An 18,641-nucleotide genomic window follows, 5' to 3' on the forward strand; every position below is an offset into this window, starting at 1 on the left:
ACATGAACCACAAGGTACGCTCTAGTAAATTAAATTTAAACAGATATAAATAACCCATTCTGTACTCTCATGAAGAGTCCATCCTACACTCTCGTCATATGAATATTTAATGAAGGGCTGCCATTGAAGGGATGTATTTCATCTGCCCTACCACAATTTCATCTTGATTTAAATAGAATCTCAGTTCTCTGTGGCACAAGATCCTTAAAAATGCATTATGAGACAACAGTATTAATAAAAATCGGTCAGTCCTCAATGAAGCAACATCAGTTTACCATCTAGATACTGTTTATACAGTAAAGACATATAATTTTCCTTTCCCAGTTCTTAGTTAATCCTAAACAAATCCTCCCCCTGTGGACCCCTCTTCCTCGTCATCATTGATCTGCTGCTGTTTTCCCATCTCACAGGTGGATCAGTTACCTGCCAGCCGTCCTCCTGGTTATTGTACTGCTCTATGGTTTGTGCTCTCCTGAATGAAATCTCCTCCCCCCTCTGTCCCTGCACCTCTTTTTTTTCCTCTCGGCCCCCTCCTTTCTCAGGTGGATCAGCTGACCTCCCAGCTAAATGTACATGTACCAGCTATGCTGTAGCGAGTGGTGCCTGAGAACGAATCTCATTAAACGATCCCCCGTCTCTCTCCCCCTCTCCACTCGTCTCTCGTTCTCTCTTCCTCTCGCTACCAGGTGGACCAGCTGACCTCCCAGTTGAAGGAGAAGGCGGATTGGTGCAGTGAGCTGCTGCTCAGCTCAGAGCAGCTGCATCGTGAGTTGGGAGAGCGCGACGAAGAGATTGACAAGCTGGAGAGCCGCATCCGTGAGCTGGAGCAGGCCCTGCTGGCCAGCGCTGAGTCCCTGGAGAAGGTAAAGAAGGGGTGGGGAAGGGGGTGATGAAGGATGTGCTGGAGACTAAAGCTGAAACAGCAAAAGAGAAAAACCTGAACAATAGCTGTGAAGCATGGCAGAGGGTGTGTGTGTGAGAGCATGTAGATGAGGTGACAGCTAGTTGAGGAATGGGAGGAGGAACAGGACACACACAGAGGGAGAACAATGTGTGGGAGGGTTTACTTCAACCGCTTTGGCAGTTTGCTGTTGGTGATGACTCTGAGCTATGGCTAGCAACTGTCAAGATTGCCCCCCAGTGTCTGGAGGACTGTGGTGAGTGAACAAAAAGAGCAGTGTAGGAAATGCTCCTGATGGTTTGCAGTTGACAGATTGCAAATTGCGTTCCAGTGGCACGATGTATACAGGTTACATTATGGATAAAGTGCATCTTTTAAATCTAAGCATGTGTAGCTTCCTTTAAAATCTATTCGATTACAAGACATTGTTTTTTCATGTCTTTCTGCGCATGTTTTAAATAACTGCTGAGCTAAATAGTTTCTTTCATGTTTGAGTTTTTATACGTCCGCGTGTGTGTGTGTGTGTGTGTGTGTGCGCAGGAAGACCAAAAGAAGCAGCATGCACCCATCGCCGAGACCAAGAGACCCACCACACTGGAGACTCAGTTACAGACGGAGAGAGAAGCTCTGGAGCGGAAAGAGAAAGAGGTAGTGTGATGTTCAGTTTGGGCTTTGAGGCTTTTCAATCAGTTTTCAATGTATATTATTAGATCTTTGGTTGTGAACAGTTTACATTAAGTGGATATTCATAAACATCTAAACCTACATTATTTTAAACACATGTATACATATTAAAAATATGTGCTCAGGATCATCTGTTTTAAAAAATGAAAAAAGTTGTAACTGTCTGGCAAGAGCATTTTTTCTGCTAATATATTAACAGATAACACCTGAATTTTTATTAAACTCAGCAAAAACGAAAATTACACTGTACTGGTGTAAAGAATCTTTCAAAAGTATTTTCATAAAGAAAACAGTCCTACATGGCAAAAACATTAGCAATATACTATCTTATGGTATCAAGGTTTGCTTTTTTTGTTTATCCACAGGAATAGTAAACATTCATTAGTTAACAAAAAAGCTTAGAAAATCTTTGTAAGTTTTTTTTAGTCCTATTCACTGAGGTGCATGTTGTGTCTCCTCTAAAGTACTTGCCATGTTTACCTGTTGCCTCAGATCTGTAACCTGGAGGAGCAGCTGGAGCAGTTCAGAGAGGAGCTGGAGAACAAGACCGAGGAGGTGCAGCAGCTTAACATGCAACTGGAGATCCAGAGGAAGGAGATCAACACCCAGCAGCAATACCTAGAAACAAGGGAAAGCATGCTCCAGGTAAACAGACATCCTGTTGCTAAGACATTATATCTTTAAACAGGATTGTGACGTCTGGCTGTTGGATGACAGTGGATAGCATTGTCAGACAATGATATACTGTATTAAACAATTATACTCTTTCACACTTTACACCAGGCTTTTTTTTCTGTAATAGATATATAACACTGTTATTTCCAGATAACTTTAATATTTCTTTTCACAAACTTTAAAAATGCTTTTGTTCAGACAATCTGTTTCCTTTTAATAAGATATTACACATTTTTAGGAATTTTTTTTTTTTTTTTTTTTTTTTTTGGGTCCATCATCCTGCCATGCAAGGTGCAAGACTGCTGCTGCGACACATTTCTTCTCTAACCGAGTTTTTGAACTTTCAATGGTCCGCCATAAGGCTGACTCTGATTGGAATTTTCGCGTGACGTGTTTATTAATAGCCATCACATTATAATCTCTGACTTTTGAAGGTGATGGAGGAGAAGGACAGGGAAATAGCACTTCTAAATGAAAAGATCACTAAGCTTCAACACATGGAAACAGCTTCTGATAACAAGGTAACACAATATGTGTATACGAAATAGAACCAAAGTCTATTTCGAATACGCATAGCTCCGTGGTAGTGTGTGTGTTCTCTGGTTTCCTTTTTGCTTTTATTTTTGTTGGCTCCCTTTTTTAAATTTTTTTGTTTTTTGTTGGGTTATTTTATGCTTGTTTTAACTCGGTAAGTAGATCCACAGAACCATCTTTTGTTGTGAGGTGATCATTTTTTCGTGTGAGATGGCTTATTAAACCTCTGGGTGTCTATATGGCATTTATAATCTGATCAACTTTGGAAATTTTAATTTCAACTGCCAGTGAATACTACATTATCTAAGGCCCAAAGAATCTCTCTAAGTACATCTGGGACTCAGAGGTTTAACCAAACTGTGGGATAGCCATGGGCTCCTCAAATCTGATATTTTTATGGTTTAGTAATGTCTGTGTTTTAATCTGTAGGAAATTGATGAGAGGGATGAGCTGATAAAAGACCTAGAGTCCCAGGTGCAGTGCCTGCGGAGTGAACAAGAACGCTTGAAGAGGAATAATGAGGAGGAGCTTGACCAACTGAATGCGGTCATAGACAAACTTCAGCAGGAACTGGCCAATATCGAGCAAAAACAGGCTCTAGAGGAAGAAGAGGACATCAAGGATGAACCAGAGAGTGGCATGTGGGGGCCAAGTAATGAAGAGTACGATGAAATGAAGCAGAGAATGGACCTGGCCACCAAAGAGCTTGATGCACTGAAAACAGAGCACAGTAAGCTGTTGCAGACATATCTGCGCTTGAAAGAGAGTGCAGAAGCTTTAGCTGAAAAAACAAAACCGGATTGTTCAGAGAGTGAACTTGAAGAAGCTCTTAGAGAGAAAACTGCAGGTCTCGTAGTCATGCGGGCCCAAGTACAAGCTCTAGAGCAGAGTGCCACATCCAGGGTGGAAGAGTTAGAGCTCCGCATCCGAGAGCTTGAAGACTTGTATGGTGAAAGAGACAGTGAGTTAAGCCGCTGTCGCCTCCTTGTGGAGCAAACACAAAGCTATGCAGATGGCCTCCAACAGAAGGTCTCTTATCTGGAGGACAATCTGAGGGAGAAAGTGGCTTTAGCATTGGTCAGCCAAGCCAACCTGGAAGCTTTCCAGCAGCAGCAGGAACAAGGATCCAAAGAAAACCCAGACCTGCAGAGACATGCAGAGACACACGTGAAGCCCAATGCGGAGCCACAGGTTTACAACTTTGGTGACTTTGGTATTCCCCAAATGGATTTCAGTGGACTGGGTCAAGCAAGACAAGTCCCCACTGGGAAGGTGGTCCATCTGACCCAGAAGCTTCAGGAGCTGGAGGTGGGACTCATTGGGATGCAGAAAGACCAGGAGCTCCAGAAGCAGCTCCTCTCCAGCTCTGAGGAGGAGGTGCTGGAGTACGAGAGGAGGCTTGCTGTGCTCATGGACCTGCTCAGTCAGATGAAGGCCAAGACTCACCAGAGGACTTCACCAGCTTTGGAGGTAAGAGTTCAGCCAAAAAGTGTGAAAAAAGTTTGGCCTTTTGGGCTTGGCCAAGAAATAGTCCTGCACATAAACTCCCATAAAACAACAAATTGTTGTTTTCACTCTTTAGTAGTCAGTTAGTTTGTGAGCTTCAAAGGTGCTGGTTGGAAGGTTTTGTCAGTTTTAAACACAGCCAGGGTAGCTTTTTTTTTTTTGCCAACCTAAGTTTTGGTTGCTGGCTGTAGCTCCATATTTGCGATACGGACATGAGACTGATATCAGTCTACTCATATAAAACTTGGCAAAAAGAGAATAAGCGTATTTCCAGAAATGTCACGCTATTCCTTTAAAGAGCACTGAGAGGGCTCCTTTAAAGTTCGAATCCACACTGTTATAGATTATCATTTATTTGAGAAAGAGAGAGAGACTCTTAAAGGTAATTTCTTAGCAAATGGACATTTCACCTAAAAGTACATTAAGTAAAAATGTTTTGTACTATACATATAACACCATGAAACTAGAAGGGCACTCAGTAGAGCCTAGACCTCCGCCAAGGCATCAGAGAAAAAAATTCAAATTCATAGTAAATTATCTGGCTCCACCCCAAAATTTAATAGTTTCTTCCCTGGCCTATGCCCCATCCCTTCACCAAGTCCAGTGACACTGATGAAAACATAGCCTCCTTGGCAGAGGTACATATGATATTTGAAACTTTAATGTAATTGTCATGTACTGTTCTGCTTTGAATAGATTTTATTTTAATCAAGTTGATCAATTTAATGAAATGTTATTAATGTGTAAAATGTTACTACTGTTACTACTACGTTGGAACTGTCACCAACCATACCAGTTTGAAACCCAGTTCCAGATTAGACTTTAAAAGGTTTCAACTCAGGTTTTTGATTATTAATTCATAATTGTTCGAACTCATGATAGAATGAGTGTAGATAAATGTAAATTACTGAGTCCTAGTGGTCAAAGAAGAAATCAGAATATTTTAAGCATCTAAAAAAGACAAATTCAAGCCTGTCGGTACAAGGAAGATGAATGCTTAATCAGTTTCACATATAATAAGTCTACCCAATCTTAAGGTGTTTCGAAATTTTGTTGAATAGTGCCTGAGGACAATCTGTAGGCACTCTTAGGCAGAGTAAGGAGAGAAGTTATATTAAAAACCTTTATTAAGACAGACATACTGATTTAAAATCCCAACTGGTTTGGATTTTCTTCATCAGGGCGGAAATTATAAGAACAGACTGATTATACTTGGTAACTTATAAAGACAATACACTTGAATTAAACATAAATCCCGCGGCCGCACTTAGATTAATGGTTAACCAGCAAAAACCCAATGTAGTCATTTTGATTAAGTGTCAGACAGTGAGTTGTTGTCTCTCACGCAATACAGCTCTGACAGGTTTGGATCTTTTCGCCTCTTTACCAGGACTCCTCTGCTGATTGCCAGCCAGCTGTGTCCGAACTTCTTCAGGAGTTGCAGGAGGTTAAAGACGAGACCTCGGCTACTAGAGAGCAGCTCGACAGCTACAAGGAGAGCTGCAGCAGACTCCACGAGGAGCTCCAAGTATATCACGTTAAACAGCTTCTCATTGCTCATACTTCATGTGAGAGTATTTCTGGTGTTTGAAAATGATTGTCTGCTTTTCTTTCTAGGCAAAAACAGTAACAATAGAGAGACTACAGGACCAACTTCAAAAAGTAAGATCAAAAATATGGTCCTACACAGTTTACACTTTTTATAAACCAGTATTTTCTCAGAAGCAGGCATGTTTACTGGCTAGTCCTGCTTAATACTACAACCATGTCACTTTAGGTATCATTGAGTGGCAGGGAAGAGGTCAAGTTGTCCGAGCTTCAGCAGGAACTCATGGAGGCTCAAGATGAGGCAGCAGCCACCAAAGAGGAGTTGAACAGCTGCAGGGAGAGCTTGGAGAAGCTACAGGAGCTGCTGCAGGTACAAAGCCAGTTGGACATAGAGTCCTCATTATGTTTTTGCATTTTTTTCTATCAAAAGGTTTAATTTTACACTTTATCTTAAATTGATACTTTGAGCTCTTGTAACTTATATTTAAAGGAATAGTTTGAAGTTTTTGAAAACATGCTTGTTTGATTTTTTTACTTTCTTGCTGAGAGTTGGATGAAGAGAGCAATACCACTCTCTTGTCTGTACGATAAATACGTTTGTAAGCTGGAGCCAGCAGCCAGTTAGCTTAACATAGTGAGCTTTAGATGTGCTGGTAGGTGGATTTTGGTACCTTCAAACAGAACCAGTCTAGCTGTTTCCCCTCGTTTCCAGACTTTATGACAACTAAGCCAACCAGCTGCGGGCTGTAGCTTCATATGTATCATACCTGTATCGTAACTGTTCTTTTAAGTGTATTTATTAATACACATTTTACTTATATACAACTGTTTTTCAAGGAGCGGGAAATGACCATTGCTCACCTTAAAGGAGAAGTTTTCCAAGTAAGTCAGAAGTGTTTTAACTTCATTTTTGCTTTGAAATTTGATGTAGAGTATTATCTGTGTATTTATATTTCTCTAAAACTTATAAAATTCTTGGTTTTTATGAAATTATCATGTATTGTGTTTCATGATACCTGGTTGTATATACAGTATTTGACCGCCTGCGTAACTGTCCACCAGGTAAAATCTGAACAGGAAAGAGCCGACAGGACTGAGCTTCTACAGGAGCTGCTGGAGGTCAGAAATGATGTGGCATCCACCAAAGAAGAACTCAACAGCTACAGGCAGCACAATGAGAAACTGCAGGAGGAGCTCCAAGTTCGTGAAGTGTCCATTTCTAAACTCAAAGAGGAGCTCCAGGGGTTGAGAAAGAATGTGGATACCACCAAAGAAGAACTCGACAGCTACAGGGAGCACAATGAAAAACTCAAGGACGAACTGCACGTCCGTGAACTGTCTATTTCTAAGCTCAAAGAGGAGCTGCAGGAGGTGCAAACAGCTTTGATGAAGACTGCAGAGTCTGGTCCTCCATATCCATCTTCTTCTCCATCTCCTTCTCCGTCTCCTCAGCCTCAGTCCTCTGCTTCTTCCTCGTCCACCACCCAGCCTAAGAGGAAAGGAGCCAGACAGCCGGCTGGTAAGGGAAGCAGTGCCAAAGATAAACCATCTCTGTCCAAGAAAAACTCTTCCTCTTCGAGCCAGTCCTCCAACAGATCTCATAGCTCGCGGCTAAACAGCAGCTCCGAGCCGCAACACGTGGCTGTAAAAGATTCGTTCACACAGACCGAACCTCTCCAAATGTCTGATCTCAGTCCGGGAAACAAGTCTGCCACGAAAGAGGAGATGGAGGAGGTGATCGGAGAGTTTCAGGAGAAGATAGTGCAAATGCAGGAGCTCCATGCAGCAGAAATCCTGGACATGGAGGCTCGGCATATTTCGGAGAGCGAGAACCTGCGAAGGGACACACATGCTCTGGAGGACGAATGTAAAGCCCTCAAGGCCATCATTGACAAGCTGCGCTCTACTGAGGTGAGGGCAGGAAACAAGAAGGAAGGTGTCTGATTATATTTAAGTCTTGACCATTATTTACAATGTATCTAGAGTAAATGCATTATACTGTAAGTCTGTTTTGTGTAAGAGAAGTTGACATTATGGCTTTTGAAGTCCTTTTTATGAACTGGTGCAATTTTCATTTCTCTGAAAACTACCAAATTTAAAATTACAGGATGTGTAATATGGGCCGCACCCACTTCTCCTGTTACGTACATACCGCAATACACAATGTTTGATACAGTTTTTAGTTGCTGCGTGAATCAGAAATTAACTCTGCATTTAGAGCTGCAACTAATGATTGTTTTCATAATCAATTAATCCATCACTTATTTTAGACAGTTAATCATATAGTCAGAAAAAAGTTCAGACATCTTAAGATTTCTTATTTTGTCCAACCAAAAGCCAGAGATCCAAAGATATTCAATGTACAATGATAGAAAATAGAGGGAAAAGTAGCTTATTCTTACATTTGCTTAATCGACTAAATACTAATCAATTATCAGAACTGTTAAAGATGTATTTTCTTGTGATATGCTAAGTAGTAAATTGTTTCAGCTGTTTGTATTTTAAATGTTTTTAAATTGTTAAATACTAAGTACCCGAGGGAAGAGAAGTGTTGTAGTTGTCCATAATACAGAAAAGGAATGATATGAATCCCGTTTCATCCTTTCTAGGCCCCTACATCAAGACAGGACCGTCTTATGCCACAGTTCAAAGACGGATACACCAGTGGTAAGATACAACACATTCATTACACCTATGAACAACTCCTCTGTTCACATTAGTGCTTCAATTGTTTCAAAACTGTGTTTTCCAACTAGATGAGATTGTCTTTCATTTTTGTTAACTAAAAATGCACTTCCCCCCAGTACCTTTTGTTGTTTTGTGGTTTTGCTTCAATAAACAGAAATAACCTGAGTGCTATAAAAAACATAGTCCTGAGAGAGCAGTCTGCCATTCTGATTCCAGCACCAGTGTGTTTCTGCTTAGTTTATGTGGCAATAGAGCTCAGATGGGGTTCTGTTTTATACTAGAACAGTATTCCCCAAAGAACTTTGTTCTTTGAATACCTTTTCATAATAAATCATCAATTCAGAATAATTTGTCTTGACCTTTTGTGTTGTTTCACTCATTTCCATTAGCAGTAATAGTAATTTTCATGCTGTGATGCTGCACCAATGCTGTGTGAAAACAGGGGAAATACTGACCCAGGTTATCTTGGTAGGCAAATGTGAATGCTCTGGTTTCAGTTCATTTTGTGTCAAGAGAATTTTTTTGCTCTTGCAGACAGCAGCTCAGACTATAGCCAGCGCACTGGATATGACCTCCCGAGCTTGCAGCAGGAGTTCAGGACGACTCCAGAGGGCGCCAGGAGAGAACCTGACGATCCACTGCCTGACCGGATCAAGGTACAACCTCCACTTACTATAAACATTTGCCCAGAGCTCTGAAAAATTATATGAGACTCAATATGATCTGAGATTTTAGTTATTTTAGTGATGAAAACATTGATATATATACTGTATATTAATGCAGCTGCAGCTGATACCCAGTATTTTTCAGTTATTGTCTGAGGGGCATTTTTTTCATTTTTTTCCTGAACTAAAAAAAAATGGAAGTACTTCCAGCAACATTTCCGTGTGCTCTTTGTCTGATTAGATGTTGCTCCGTGAGGTGCACCAGGAGGGCATGCAGGTACTTTCTCTGTCAGAGCTTCCTCTCTCTGAGGGTGATCCGGGCAGCCAGTTTAACGTCCAAGGCTGGGTGAGGGAAAGAGATGCTCTGCTCGCAACCGTGGAGTCTCTCAAAGGCCTCATCACTCAGATGCAGAGACACAGAGAAACACAGGTAGAGGAAGCCTGCCAAGAGCCTTCACAAAACACAAGATTTTTTTCAAATCTCAACCAGTCAGAAACGAGTTTAAAGCAACAAGGATGATTCAGATGTCAAGTTGTCATACTTGTCATTTGAATTTAAGCAGTCGTCCTCTGTTTTGGTGCTCATGTGTTGATCTCTGTGACTCTTACTTGCTGCAGACGTCAGGTAGTGTGGACTGGCGTGCGGAGCTCCTGGATGCAGTAAGGCAGGTGTTCCTGAGGGAGCGAAGCGTGCTGAAGAACACCCTCTACAGCCAGTTGGACATGATGGACACCAGTGATGCCATCATCCACCTAAGTCAGCTGGAGCGCAGACTGGCTGAACAGGTCAGTAATAACAACTGTAAAGAAAATTTGTGTCATAGGACGTGAGGAAAAGTGTAGGGACTAAAAGTTAAGATTCCTTTACCTTGACCTCTGCTGCTTTGATTTTGACCAGTCTTTGACCATTTTTTAACATGCCTCTCTCACGGCCCCGAACTTTATGGAAGCGCGGTACAAAATAAGGGGAGTTTCTCTTAAAGATTACTCCTTGGTGTCGACTGTTGTGTACATAAACTGAGAGTAAAGGTGCCTTTTAATGCACCAGGAGGAACAAGACATGTGACTGTAGTAATCTATAAAGAAATGTCTTCATTCATCAGTTACTGTTAAAATTCAATACTGACAAGGCTGCTGTAGCATTAATTACAAAATAAATTCCGTAAAAAAAATGTCCTTTATCATGACAGTAGTTTGTAGAAGACATTACATTTTTTCCTCTGTCACAGCTCTGTTTGCACTAGTAAGTGAGTTAATAGTTACCTTAAACAGTTAAAAAGTATATGAACACTAACCCTACTTGATGATTGACATGATATTATTTGAGCCTCTGGCTTTTACACAAGAGATGACATAAAAATCTGTAAATTAATTAAAAGAGCCGACCTCCTCCTGTCATTCATCTCCCCTGTTGTCATTTGAGCGTGTCCGTAACCAAAAGGTTGTGGTTTTGTCTTTGTGATCCTGATACAGGATGCCCACCACAGAGATGCGATGGGTTCACTCCACACTGCCGAGAGGTCCAGTCTCGTCTCTGAGATTCATCAGCTCCGTGGTCGACTAGAGCAACTCCATCAAGGTGAACCTGTTCAAGAAAATCTCTTTAAGCATAGATTTTATTACTGAAATACTGTGTTCATTTTTCATTATTGTATCAGCTCCACCGAAACATCACACAAACTAATCATAAACAGAGATTTCAGTTTTTGAAATGTGGCTGCTGATTTAATATGAAATCCCACATGTTTTGGTACATTCTGTGACTGATGTTCTTCTAATTGTCGTCATCCAGGCGTCCCTCCTGCGACGTCTTTGGCTGTTGAATGCAGCATGAAGGAGCAGAGGGAGGGAGGAGGAGCAGATGGAGAGGCGGAGGCCGATACGCTGCTGGTGGAGGAGCTGAAGATTGAACTGTCCCAGACTAAACTAGAGCTGGAGACAACGCTCAAGGCTCAGCACAAACACCTCAAAGAGCTGGACACACTCAGGTTAGACATGTTTGCCCACAGCTGTGTATCAAACACACCTGGATATATTTCAGTAACTACTATAGTAAGAATACTTTCCTGAGACAGATGCACGTTAACAAAGGTATTTCAGTGATCGGAGACGTAATAGTAACCGTGTTTTAAATGCTTTTACAGATGTTAAAAATACTGTATTTTTAGGTTGTGTGGAAACTTTTTAGTGTTTACAGTAGAGCTATAGATAGGAAGTATGAGGAGTGAGAGACATGCAACAGAGTCCCAGGCCTGAATTGAATCAGGGATGTTGCGATTGTATGGTATGCACCTCATCGTTAGGCCTGCAGATTGACCCCAGCATTGACACTTCCAATCACAGCTGTGTAATTCAAAAGACCCAGGTTAAACAAACCAAAATTTATTCTATATGGCTAAAACATCCATTAGCTCTCCTCTCATTAAGATTATCTTTGTCTACAGGGCAGAGGTATCAAAGAAGGCTACTGAGGTGGACGCACTCAATGACCAGCTGACAGAGGAGAGGAAGAGAAGCAGAGATCTTCGGTGGGCCATGGAGAAGGAGAAATGTCGAACTGGGAGAACTGAGGAGAGTAAGCAGGAAGAGCTGGAGGTAAGAATGGAGTAATTACAGGGGCATTTACATTGGAAAAACTTTTAGAACATGTTATAGTCTAGTAAGTGTTACTTTCTTATTATTTTAAGAAGTTGTATTTGTGTTTTTCTGTCAGGATCTTCACATCAGTCTGGAGGAGCAGAAGAGCTGTTTGGCTCAGCTGACCCTGACCCTGGACCAGGAGCGCCAGGCCTCGTCCCAGCTCTCGCAGCAGGCAGAGCAGGAACGTCTGAGTCTCCACAGACGCCTCCAGGAGCTTCAGGTCCAGCTGGAAACAGAGCGAGCCAAGGCCCAGGAGATGAGCACTGCGCTGGGGAGAGAGAGGGAGCTGCGGACGGGTGTCTCCTCCGACAACGGTTCCTCCAGTGAGGAGCGGGTCGTGGAGGACAAAAGGGGGCTCGAAGAGGAAGGGAGTCTGCTGGAAAGACTGCAGAGGGAGCTAGATGACAAGCATGCACAGGTGGGATGTTTGGGGTTTTCTGTAATCTATTGAATTTGTTCAAAATGGCCACAAGACAAAAATATAGATGTTGATTAGTGCATCATTCTCAAAAAGGTTCTTTTGCTGAAACAGAGGATCCACCCTGGTAGGTTGGAGATGAGTACTGGAGTAGGAAAGACAATTCTGCTATACTTTTTTTTTTTTTTTCTTTGTTTCCTTTTTCTTTCTGTGTAGTGTATGAAGTACTGTATAGTTTTACCTTTTCATTCCTTTGAAAATTATTCAAATCAAATAATCAGAGAGGGTAACAATCCCTCTTCAATCATAGAGACATATAAAATGTGATGAGGGCTCAAACAATGTGCTAAAATATATTTTTGAAGACTAAGTGACGTATTAGAAGTTTAATTGTTCACACTAACATAAAACCTCCTTGCAAAATATTTCAGAATAAATATAACCTTTGTTTTTATTATTAAAAACACAATTTTGCCCAGAAAAATAGTGGTGTTTTGACTGAAAATAGTGGTATATGCCAGACTTACATGTATGCAGCCTTGTAATATTATACCAAAATGCTTTGATTCAAAAGTGATCCGTTCATGTGGAGGACATGTTATATATTTGTACCCCCTGTACCCTGAATTTAATCCACAAATGTATTTAAACAGACATTTATGATCCTGGCCGAATCTTCGTCGGGTCAAAATATTTCCCAGTGGTTACCACATAGCAGTAAACAATTTGTTACTGGTTTAACTGCTTACTACTCAAACACATGCAGAAACATTGAGTGCCATCACCAACCTTGATCAGACCACTTTTATCTTACTTTAACCAGATTTTTCCACTTCAGGTGGTGCATCTCCTCGGTCAGGTGGAGGCCCAGAAGCTTGAGGTGGTGCGAAAAGAGGAGGAGCTGACTTTGGCGAGTCAGAGGTCAAGACGAGACCAGGAGGCACTCCTGGAGGCTCGGTCCCAGCTGGAGAGTCGGGAAGCACAAATGTCGGAGACCCAGGAGCAGCTGGATAGAGAGATGGAGAGGAGGAAGGGCCTGGAAGATGAGAAAGAGAGACTGGAGGAGAGGTTAACCCAAGTAGGAGAGCAGAGAGGACAAAGGGATAGGAGCGGACCTCAGCAGGCCGACAGCCACAGTGTGAGTGTCACAGAATCGCATAATAGTAATTAATAATAATAATTAAATAGTGCTTTTTACATCCACTTCCATGAGTCAGGAAGAATTAAAGCCATATTGTGTTTATCCAACAGACGGTATGGCACAGTGAGTCCACCGACCACACCAAAGACTGGGTGTACCACCAGAAGAGTGGAAATGTTCAGTCTGCCAGCCCTGGCACATCCCCCCACCTGGAGGTCTCCCCAGCCGGTCACGCCAGTGGACCACATCATGGTCCGTGGCGCACAGTCGACAAGATCGTGGGCAAACTCCACCTCATCTCCTCAAAGATCCACAGCCTGGCGAGTAAAACTACTGACAGGTAATTAGAGTGGCTAGAACCAATATTTTTTTTAACAGTGGATCACATGACTACTTGTAGGTGAAAGGGGTCGCTTCAATTGACAAACAGAGAATTATCACCTGACTCTGCAGTCATTTTTCCAGTATCCTGAAACACAACTCCAAATGAATGCTAATGCTGTTCTATGTCTGCTAAACAAGTTGACTATATCAACGTAAAAGGTGATAATGCAGGTTTAACATTAATACAAATGGTTTCATGTCAGACTGTCAAAACAGTTTGTACGAGTTTATATGCAGCATAAACAAACAGAATCAATAAATGCATCGTAACATGCAGGGCTTTCCTTATGTGGCCTTGTGAAAATTATCTCTTTGTTAATTTGTTTATGTTCTGTACAGGCTGACTGCAGAGGTCGACAGTGAAGAGTTATCTTGGGTGCAGTCTAGTGTTGATGAGGTCATCACTATGCTGCAGCAATCCCCCGGTCTACCCTCCGTCCCTGAGGTCAGTGTTTTGTTTTTTTTTTACCTTCTTTGGTTTTGATGGTATCACTTCTACGTACTGAATTTTTCTGGATTGCCTGTCTGTGCAAGACATTTAAGACCAAATCCTTGTAAAAAAAAACAAAAAAACATTTGAGGCAGAATTTATTTCAATCACTCAAACAATGAGCTGATCAACTGTTCACGTTTGTTTTTCCAAACATTTGACATCTGTCTACACATGCTTGTGACTGGTTGTTGATTCCCTGTGTGTTGTTGTTGTTGTTTTTTCCCCCTCAGAGTGTGTCCCTGCTGGCAGGAGGTTCCTCCAGCTCCTCCAACTCCCTGACCGAGCGGCTGCTGAGGCAGAACGCCGAGCTGACGGGTTTTGTCAGCCGTCTGACCGAAGAGAAGAACGATCTGAGAAACCACACGCTCCGCTTGGAAGAAGAGCTCAGACGTTACAGGCAGACTGGTCTGGGATCAGGAGACTGCGTGAGTACATGACAGAAAAATTTACTGACCAGGAGCTTGCAGTACTGCTGTGGCAATAGGAAACAGTTTAATTCTGTAATAATCAAATGTAATAACCTGTACAATATTAATTAATAATGCGCAGTAACATAAGAAATGTGTTACTATAGACATAAAATTTGTCTCCTACATACAAATAACATACAGTACATACCATTTTACACATAATGGATAGCATTTTTAGACATTCATGCAATTCAAAACTGAAATTGATCTCACTGTGTTTGTTCAAACAGGTTCAAATATCCAATTTTTTTTTTTTACCACGTCATGCTATGACTTTAAATAAAATTGTTTGATTATTTTATTTCCTCCTGCAGTCCAGCAGCCAGAGAGGAGTTTCAAAGATGGACTCAGCAAGTATGCTGCTTTCCCAGGAGCGGGAGGCTTGGACTCGAGAGAAGGTCCGTCTGGAGAAAGCTTTACACCTGGCTCAGTCCCAGATGGCCCGACTCAGGGGAGAGATCCGGACGAACACCATGAGAGAGATAACAGGACCTGAGGCTGACAATGCTGCGCTGAAGGTCAGCTAATGGCTGCTAATAAGTCATTTAAAATCAACTTGTATCTGAGTAGTCTGTGTAAACCTGTGTTAAATGACCATTGAGAAGTCATAAACATGACATAAATGCTGCAATTCAATGGTAATGGTTGGTTTTTGTTTTTTTTTGGGGGTTTTTTTGTTTTTGTTTTTGTTTTTTGGTCCACAAAGTTAAGAAAAGCTCGTCTTTTTACACCTTTTCCCCTCTCTTCTCTCTGTCTACCGTTTACAGAGGATGTACGGGAAATACCTGAGGTCAGAAAGCTTCCGCAAAGCACTGATCTACCAGAAAAAGTATCTGCTGTTACTTCTGGGCGGCTTCCAGGAGTGTGAGGAAGCCACGCTGTCGCTGCTCTCCAGGATGGGCGGCCAGCCGACACTGTCCAGCATTGAGTCCATCAGCCACCGCCGCCGGGGGCTAATGCGCTTCCGCTCTGCCGTCCGAGTCTCTATCGCCCTCTCCAGGTAGGAAGCTGGAGCTCTGGGTTTATTGATTTCATAAGATTACAATTTTTATTTACATTTTAATCAAAAATATGTTTTTTTTTTTTTCTACTGTTAATGCAGAATGCGTTTCCTTGTGAAGCGATGGCATAAGGCAACAGGGCTCAGCTCCTCAACCTCCTGCAGTTTCAACAAGAATGGAACAGCACAGACATTAGGTAACCAAAACATGTTTAAGACGTCTACATGTTGGGGAATATCATTTGGAGGTGGTGTTCAATACATTTTTCTTTCTCTCCCTCAGGTACAGAGGTGAGAGATTCACTGTATCTTCACCCGGTCGGCGTGGAGTTGTACAGAGAGAGAGGCAGTGGAGGAGGAGGAGGAGTCTCCAGCAGCAGGGTGAGAAGTGGACGGGAATCGCCCCGATCAGCCATCTCCTCAACCCACCACAGGTACAACTTACAATGAGGCTGCTACTAACAGTTACTAATATTATCAATGAATCTATCAATCTTTTTTTTTGGATTAGACTGATATTTCTTAAATCAGCTTCAATCTCTTGACATTAAAAGTTTACCTTTTCTTTTTTTTCTTTTAGCTAATTCTTTAGATTAAAGGTTAGGCTAAAGATTTTGTGAAATATCGTACCAGTTCTGTTACTGAAGAGGTGATCTCTGTTGTCTCTGTGCTGTGCAGGTTTCACATGGCTGGAGACCACGGAGCTCTCACCTGCTCCCACCTGCAGAGCTACGACCCCGACCGAGCGCTCACTGACTACATCTCCAGACTGGAGGCCCTGCAGAGGAGGCTGGGGAGTGTGACATCAGGTAACACATGCGGTACAATGGGTTTACATGCACTTAAGTGACGAGTGAAGTGCAGGAATCATGTATACAAGAAACCCTGTTCCTGTACTCGGGGTAAAGGATTAGAGAAACCTGATCCTCTAGCTTGTAGGGAAAACAAATTCTTAGCCATGTTCACATGAAACTGTGTTTCTAATTGGGGTTTTTTTTTAAAGTATGCACCTGCATAGACTTCAGTGCAGCGGGATGAAAGGAAAGCTTGTTACACAAAGGGATTCGTCCTTGTATTTGAAATGATTTGATACAAAACTGACTAAAACTCAAACTGACACTAAGTAGTCTAAATAAGTCGTTTTCCACAGCTAACTAGCTACTTGTAAAATTCAGACACATTCAAAGTCTAACAAGCAGCATTTTGTATCACCAAGACCCTTAAAATAATAGTGTTTCCAAAAGTTTTGGATGAGGAGTTTTGAGTCTACAGTATTCTTAACATACAAGTGGTTAAACTATTAGAGGACAACAATAAACTCATTTGTTCTTTTTCCATAAATGTAGGCTATTTGGTGTTTTAATGTCACACCAAGAAAAGATCTGTTGTGTAATTTTTTTTTGTTTTTTTGCATAAAATTAACTTTTATTATCATAATGCGGTTTATGCCTCCAGCCCCGTGTTTTGTTCTCAAATTTACTTTCAAACTTCAATTTTCTCCACAGGTGCTTCTTCATATACTCAATTGCACTTTGGCTTGAGAAGATAGATGCTGACAAGTTACTTTGGCTTGAAGAAACTCAGTTGCCTTTTCTCGTGCTGAGCGCTCTGCTGTTTTCTATCATTATGGTGTGGACTGTATCTTTCCATGCGGACCAAAACACATTTTTTATTAAGTGTACGACATGTTGTATTCAGGCTTTTTTGTCGCCAGCACTTGAAAAACAGCTATGTTTGTAATTTAATCTGCCTCTTTGTTGTGGATGGACTACAATCATGTATATTTGTCTATTGCTAATTTAAGAACTTGTGATTAATTTATATGTTTGTGTTGTATGGGTGGAGCATTACGTAGAGAATGTTTGGGGTTTATTGTTAAGGAGGCTGCTACTGGATATCCTACACTACACTGTGTTTTGTTTAGGCTGGACAGACTACGGAGGACATTTGTAGAGAACGTATTTTTGTAAAGGGTAGGAGCTTTGAATTTTCTGGTTATTTTGTCAAGAACTGAAATAAAGAGGAATACATTATTTGAAAGAGTGGTGTATTTTTCATTTCTTGCTTACCAACTGTTGAGAAAATATTTTATTGGGCCTTACAGTAAATCATTGTCTACATTAATCTACAGAGAAAAATCATTTTGAGAGTAAAAGCTTTTTCTCTCCACACATATTCATCATATCGTCCATTTTTCTATTGCTTCACATTGTTCATATCATATTCTTAGGATGAAGGTAAATTTCTCCATCCAGATTATTTTATTCTTAGTTGCAGTTCAGTCATCCCCTGTTGAAGGGTTTCCTTGCAGCAATTTTCATGTGATTTTATTTCAAGCAGCCAAAAATATTTTTAAGATAGTCATGCTGTGCCATACTTATTTTTTTTGTGTGTGTGATTTTGCTGAGACATAGTGTGACAGAAGAACAAACAAGTTCTATGTCAAGTGAGGGCAAAACATTTTGCAAGTTTATTTTTTTGGAGAAACATCATTATACATGGACATTACGCAGTTATTTCTTTCCTGATGCTTCAAAAAACCAAAGGGGGGGGGGGGGTTCTGAACTACAAAACAAACCAAATTATACTGGAAAAGTGGTGTTATATTACTGTGTCGATTCAATTTGATTCAGCTCCACTGAAGAGCGGTCATACAGGAAGTCGGTAGTGCTCGTTAAGACGAGGTCGAGCTGGAAAAACACCCAATCAGGTCACTTCTAAAGAGCTCTCCGTTCAGAGTCTCAAGCCCCTGCACACCTGTATGGTAAACCCCAACGGGTGTCTCCACTTCTTTTATCTGCTGACACCTCCTCCCAGTGCTTTGTGGGCGTGCTCAGACTGTTTGATTAACATCTCCCTCGCCGTACTCTCTGTTACACCTGTTTAGAGTGCAA

The 18,641-nt window shown here is 41.5% G+C and overlaps 1 protein-coding gene across 5 annotated transcripts in view; it reads left to right on the forward strand.

Moving 5' to 3' along the window:
• akap9 (A kinase (PRKA) anchor protein 9) overlaps positions 1-17,767 on the forward strand; it is a 67,577-nt gene extending 49,810 nt beyond the window's left edge. For 4 of the 5 annotated variants that reach the window (XM_040121279.1, XM_040121280.1, XM_040121283.1 and 1 more), the window contains 28 exons: positions 687-863; positions 1,442-1,549; positions 2,078-2,230; positions 2,695-2,781; positions 3,224-4,264; positions 5,691-5,828; positions 5,918-5,962; positions 6,078-6,218; positions 6,686-6,730; positions 6,911-7,759; positions 8,458-8,515; positions 9,071-9,192; positions 9,443-9,631; positions 9,820-9,987; positions 10,675-10,780; positions 10,994-11,189; positions 11,646-11,796; positions 11,915-12,259; positions 13,098-13,397; positions 13,511-13,740; positions 14,124-14,229; positions 14,508-14,702; positions 15,062-15,265; positions 15,515-15,747; positions 15,850-15,944; positions 16,031-16,181; positions 16,426-16,556; positions 17,253-17,767. In XM_040121279.1, the coding sequence (XP_039977213.1) occupies positions 687-863; positions 1,442-1,549; positions 2,078-2,230; positions 2,695-2,781; positions 3,224-4,264; positions 5,691-5,828; positions 5,918-5,962; positions 6,078-6,218; positions 6,686-6,730; positions 6,911-7,759; positions 8,458-8,515; positions 9,071-9,192; positions 9,443-9,631; positions 9,820-9,987; positions 10,675-10,780; positions 10,994-11,189; positions 11,646-11,796; positions 11,915-12,259; positions 13,098-13,397; positions 13,511-13,740; positions 14,124-14,229; positions 14,508-14,702; positions 15,062-15,265; positions 15,515-15,747; positions 15,850-15,944; positions 16,031-16,181; positions 16,426-16,556; positions 17,253-17,296 (5,808 nt within the window). In that variant the 3' untranslated portion in view covers positions 17,297-17,767. The remainder of the gene's footprint in view (positions 1-686; positions 864-1,441; positions 1,550-2,077; positions 2,231-2,694; positions 2,782-3,223; positions 4,265-5,690; positions 5,829-5,917; positions 5,963-6,077; positions 6,219-6,685; positions 6,731-6,910; positions 7,760-8,457; positions 8,516-9,070; positions 9,193-9,442; positions 9,632-9,819; positions 9,988-10,674; positions 10,781-10,993; positions 11,190-11,645; positions 11,797-11,914; positions 12,260-13,097; positions 13,398-13,510; positions 13,741-14,123; positions 14,230-14,507; positions 14,703-15,061; positions 15,266-15,514; positions 15,748-15,849; positions 15,945-16,030; positions 16,182-16,425; positions 16,557-17,252) is intronic. The other variant, XM_040121284.1, reaches the window with a different exon arrangement.
• Positions 17,768-18,641: the final 874 nt, after the last annotated feature.

The sequence above is a fragment of the Xiphias gladius genome, chromosome 24 (genome assembly GCF_016859285.1).
Source record: "Xiphias gladius isolate SHS-SW01 ecotype Sanya breed wild chromosome 24, ASM1685928v1, whole genome shotgun sequence".
Lineage (NCBI taxonomy): Eukaryota > Metazoa > Chordata > Actinopteri > Istiophoriformes > Xiphiidae > Xiphias > Xiphias gladius.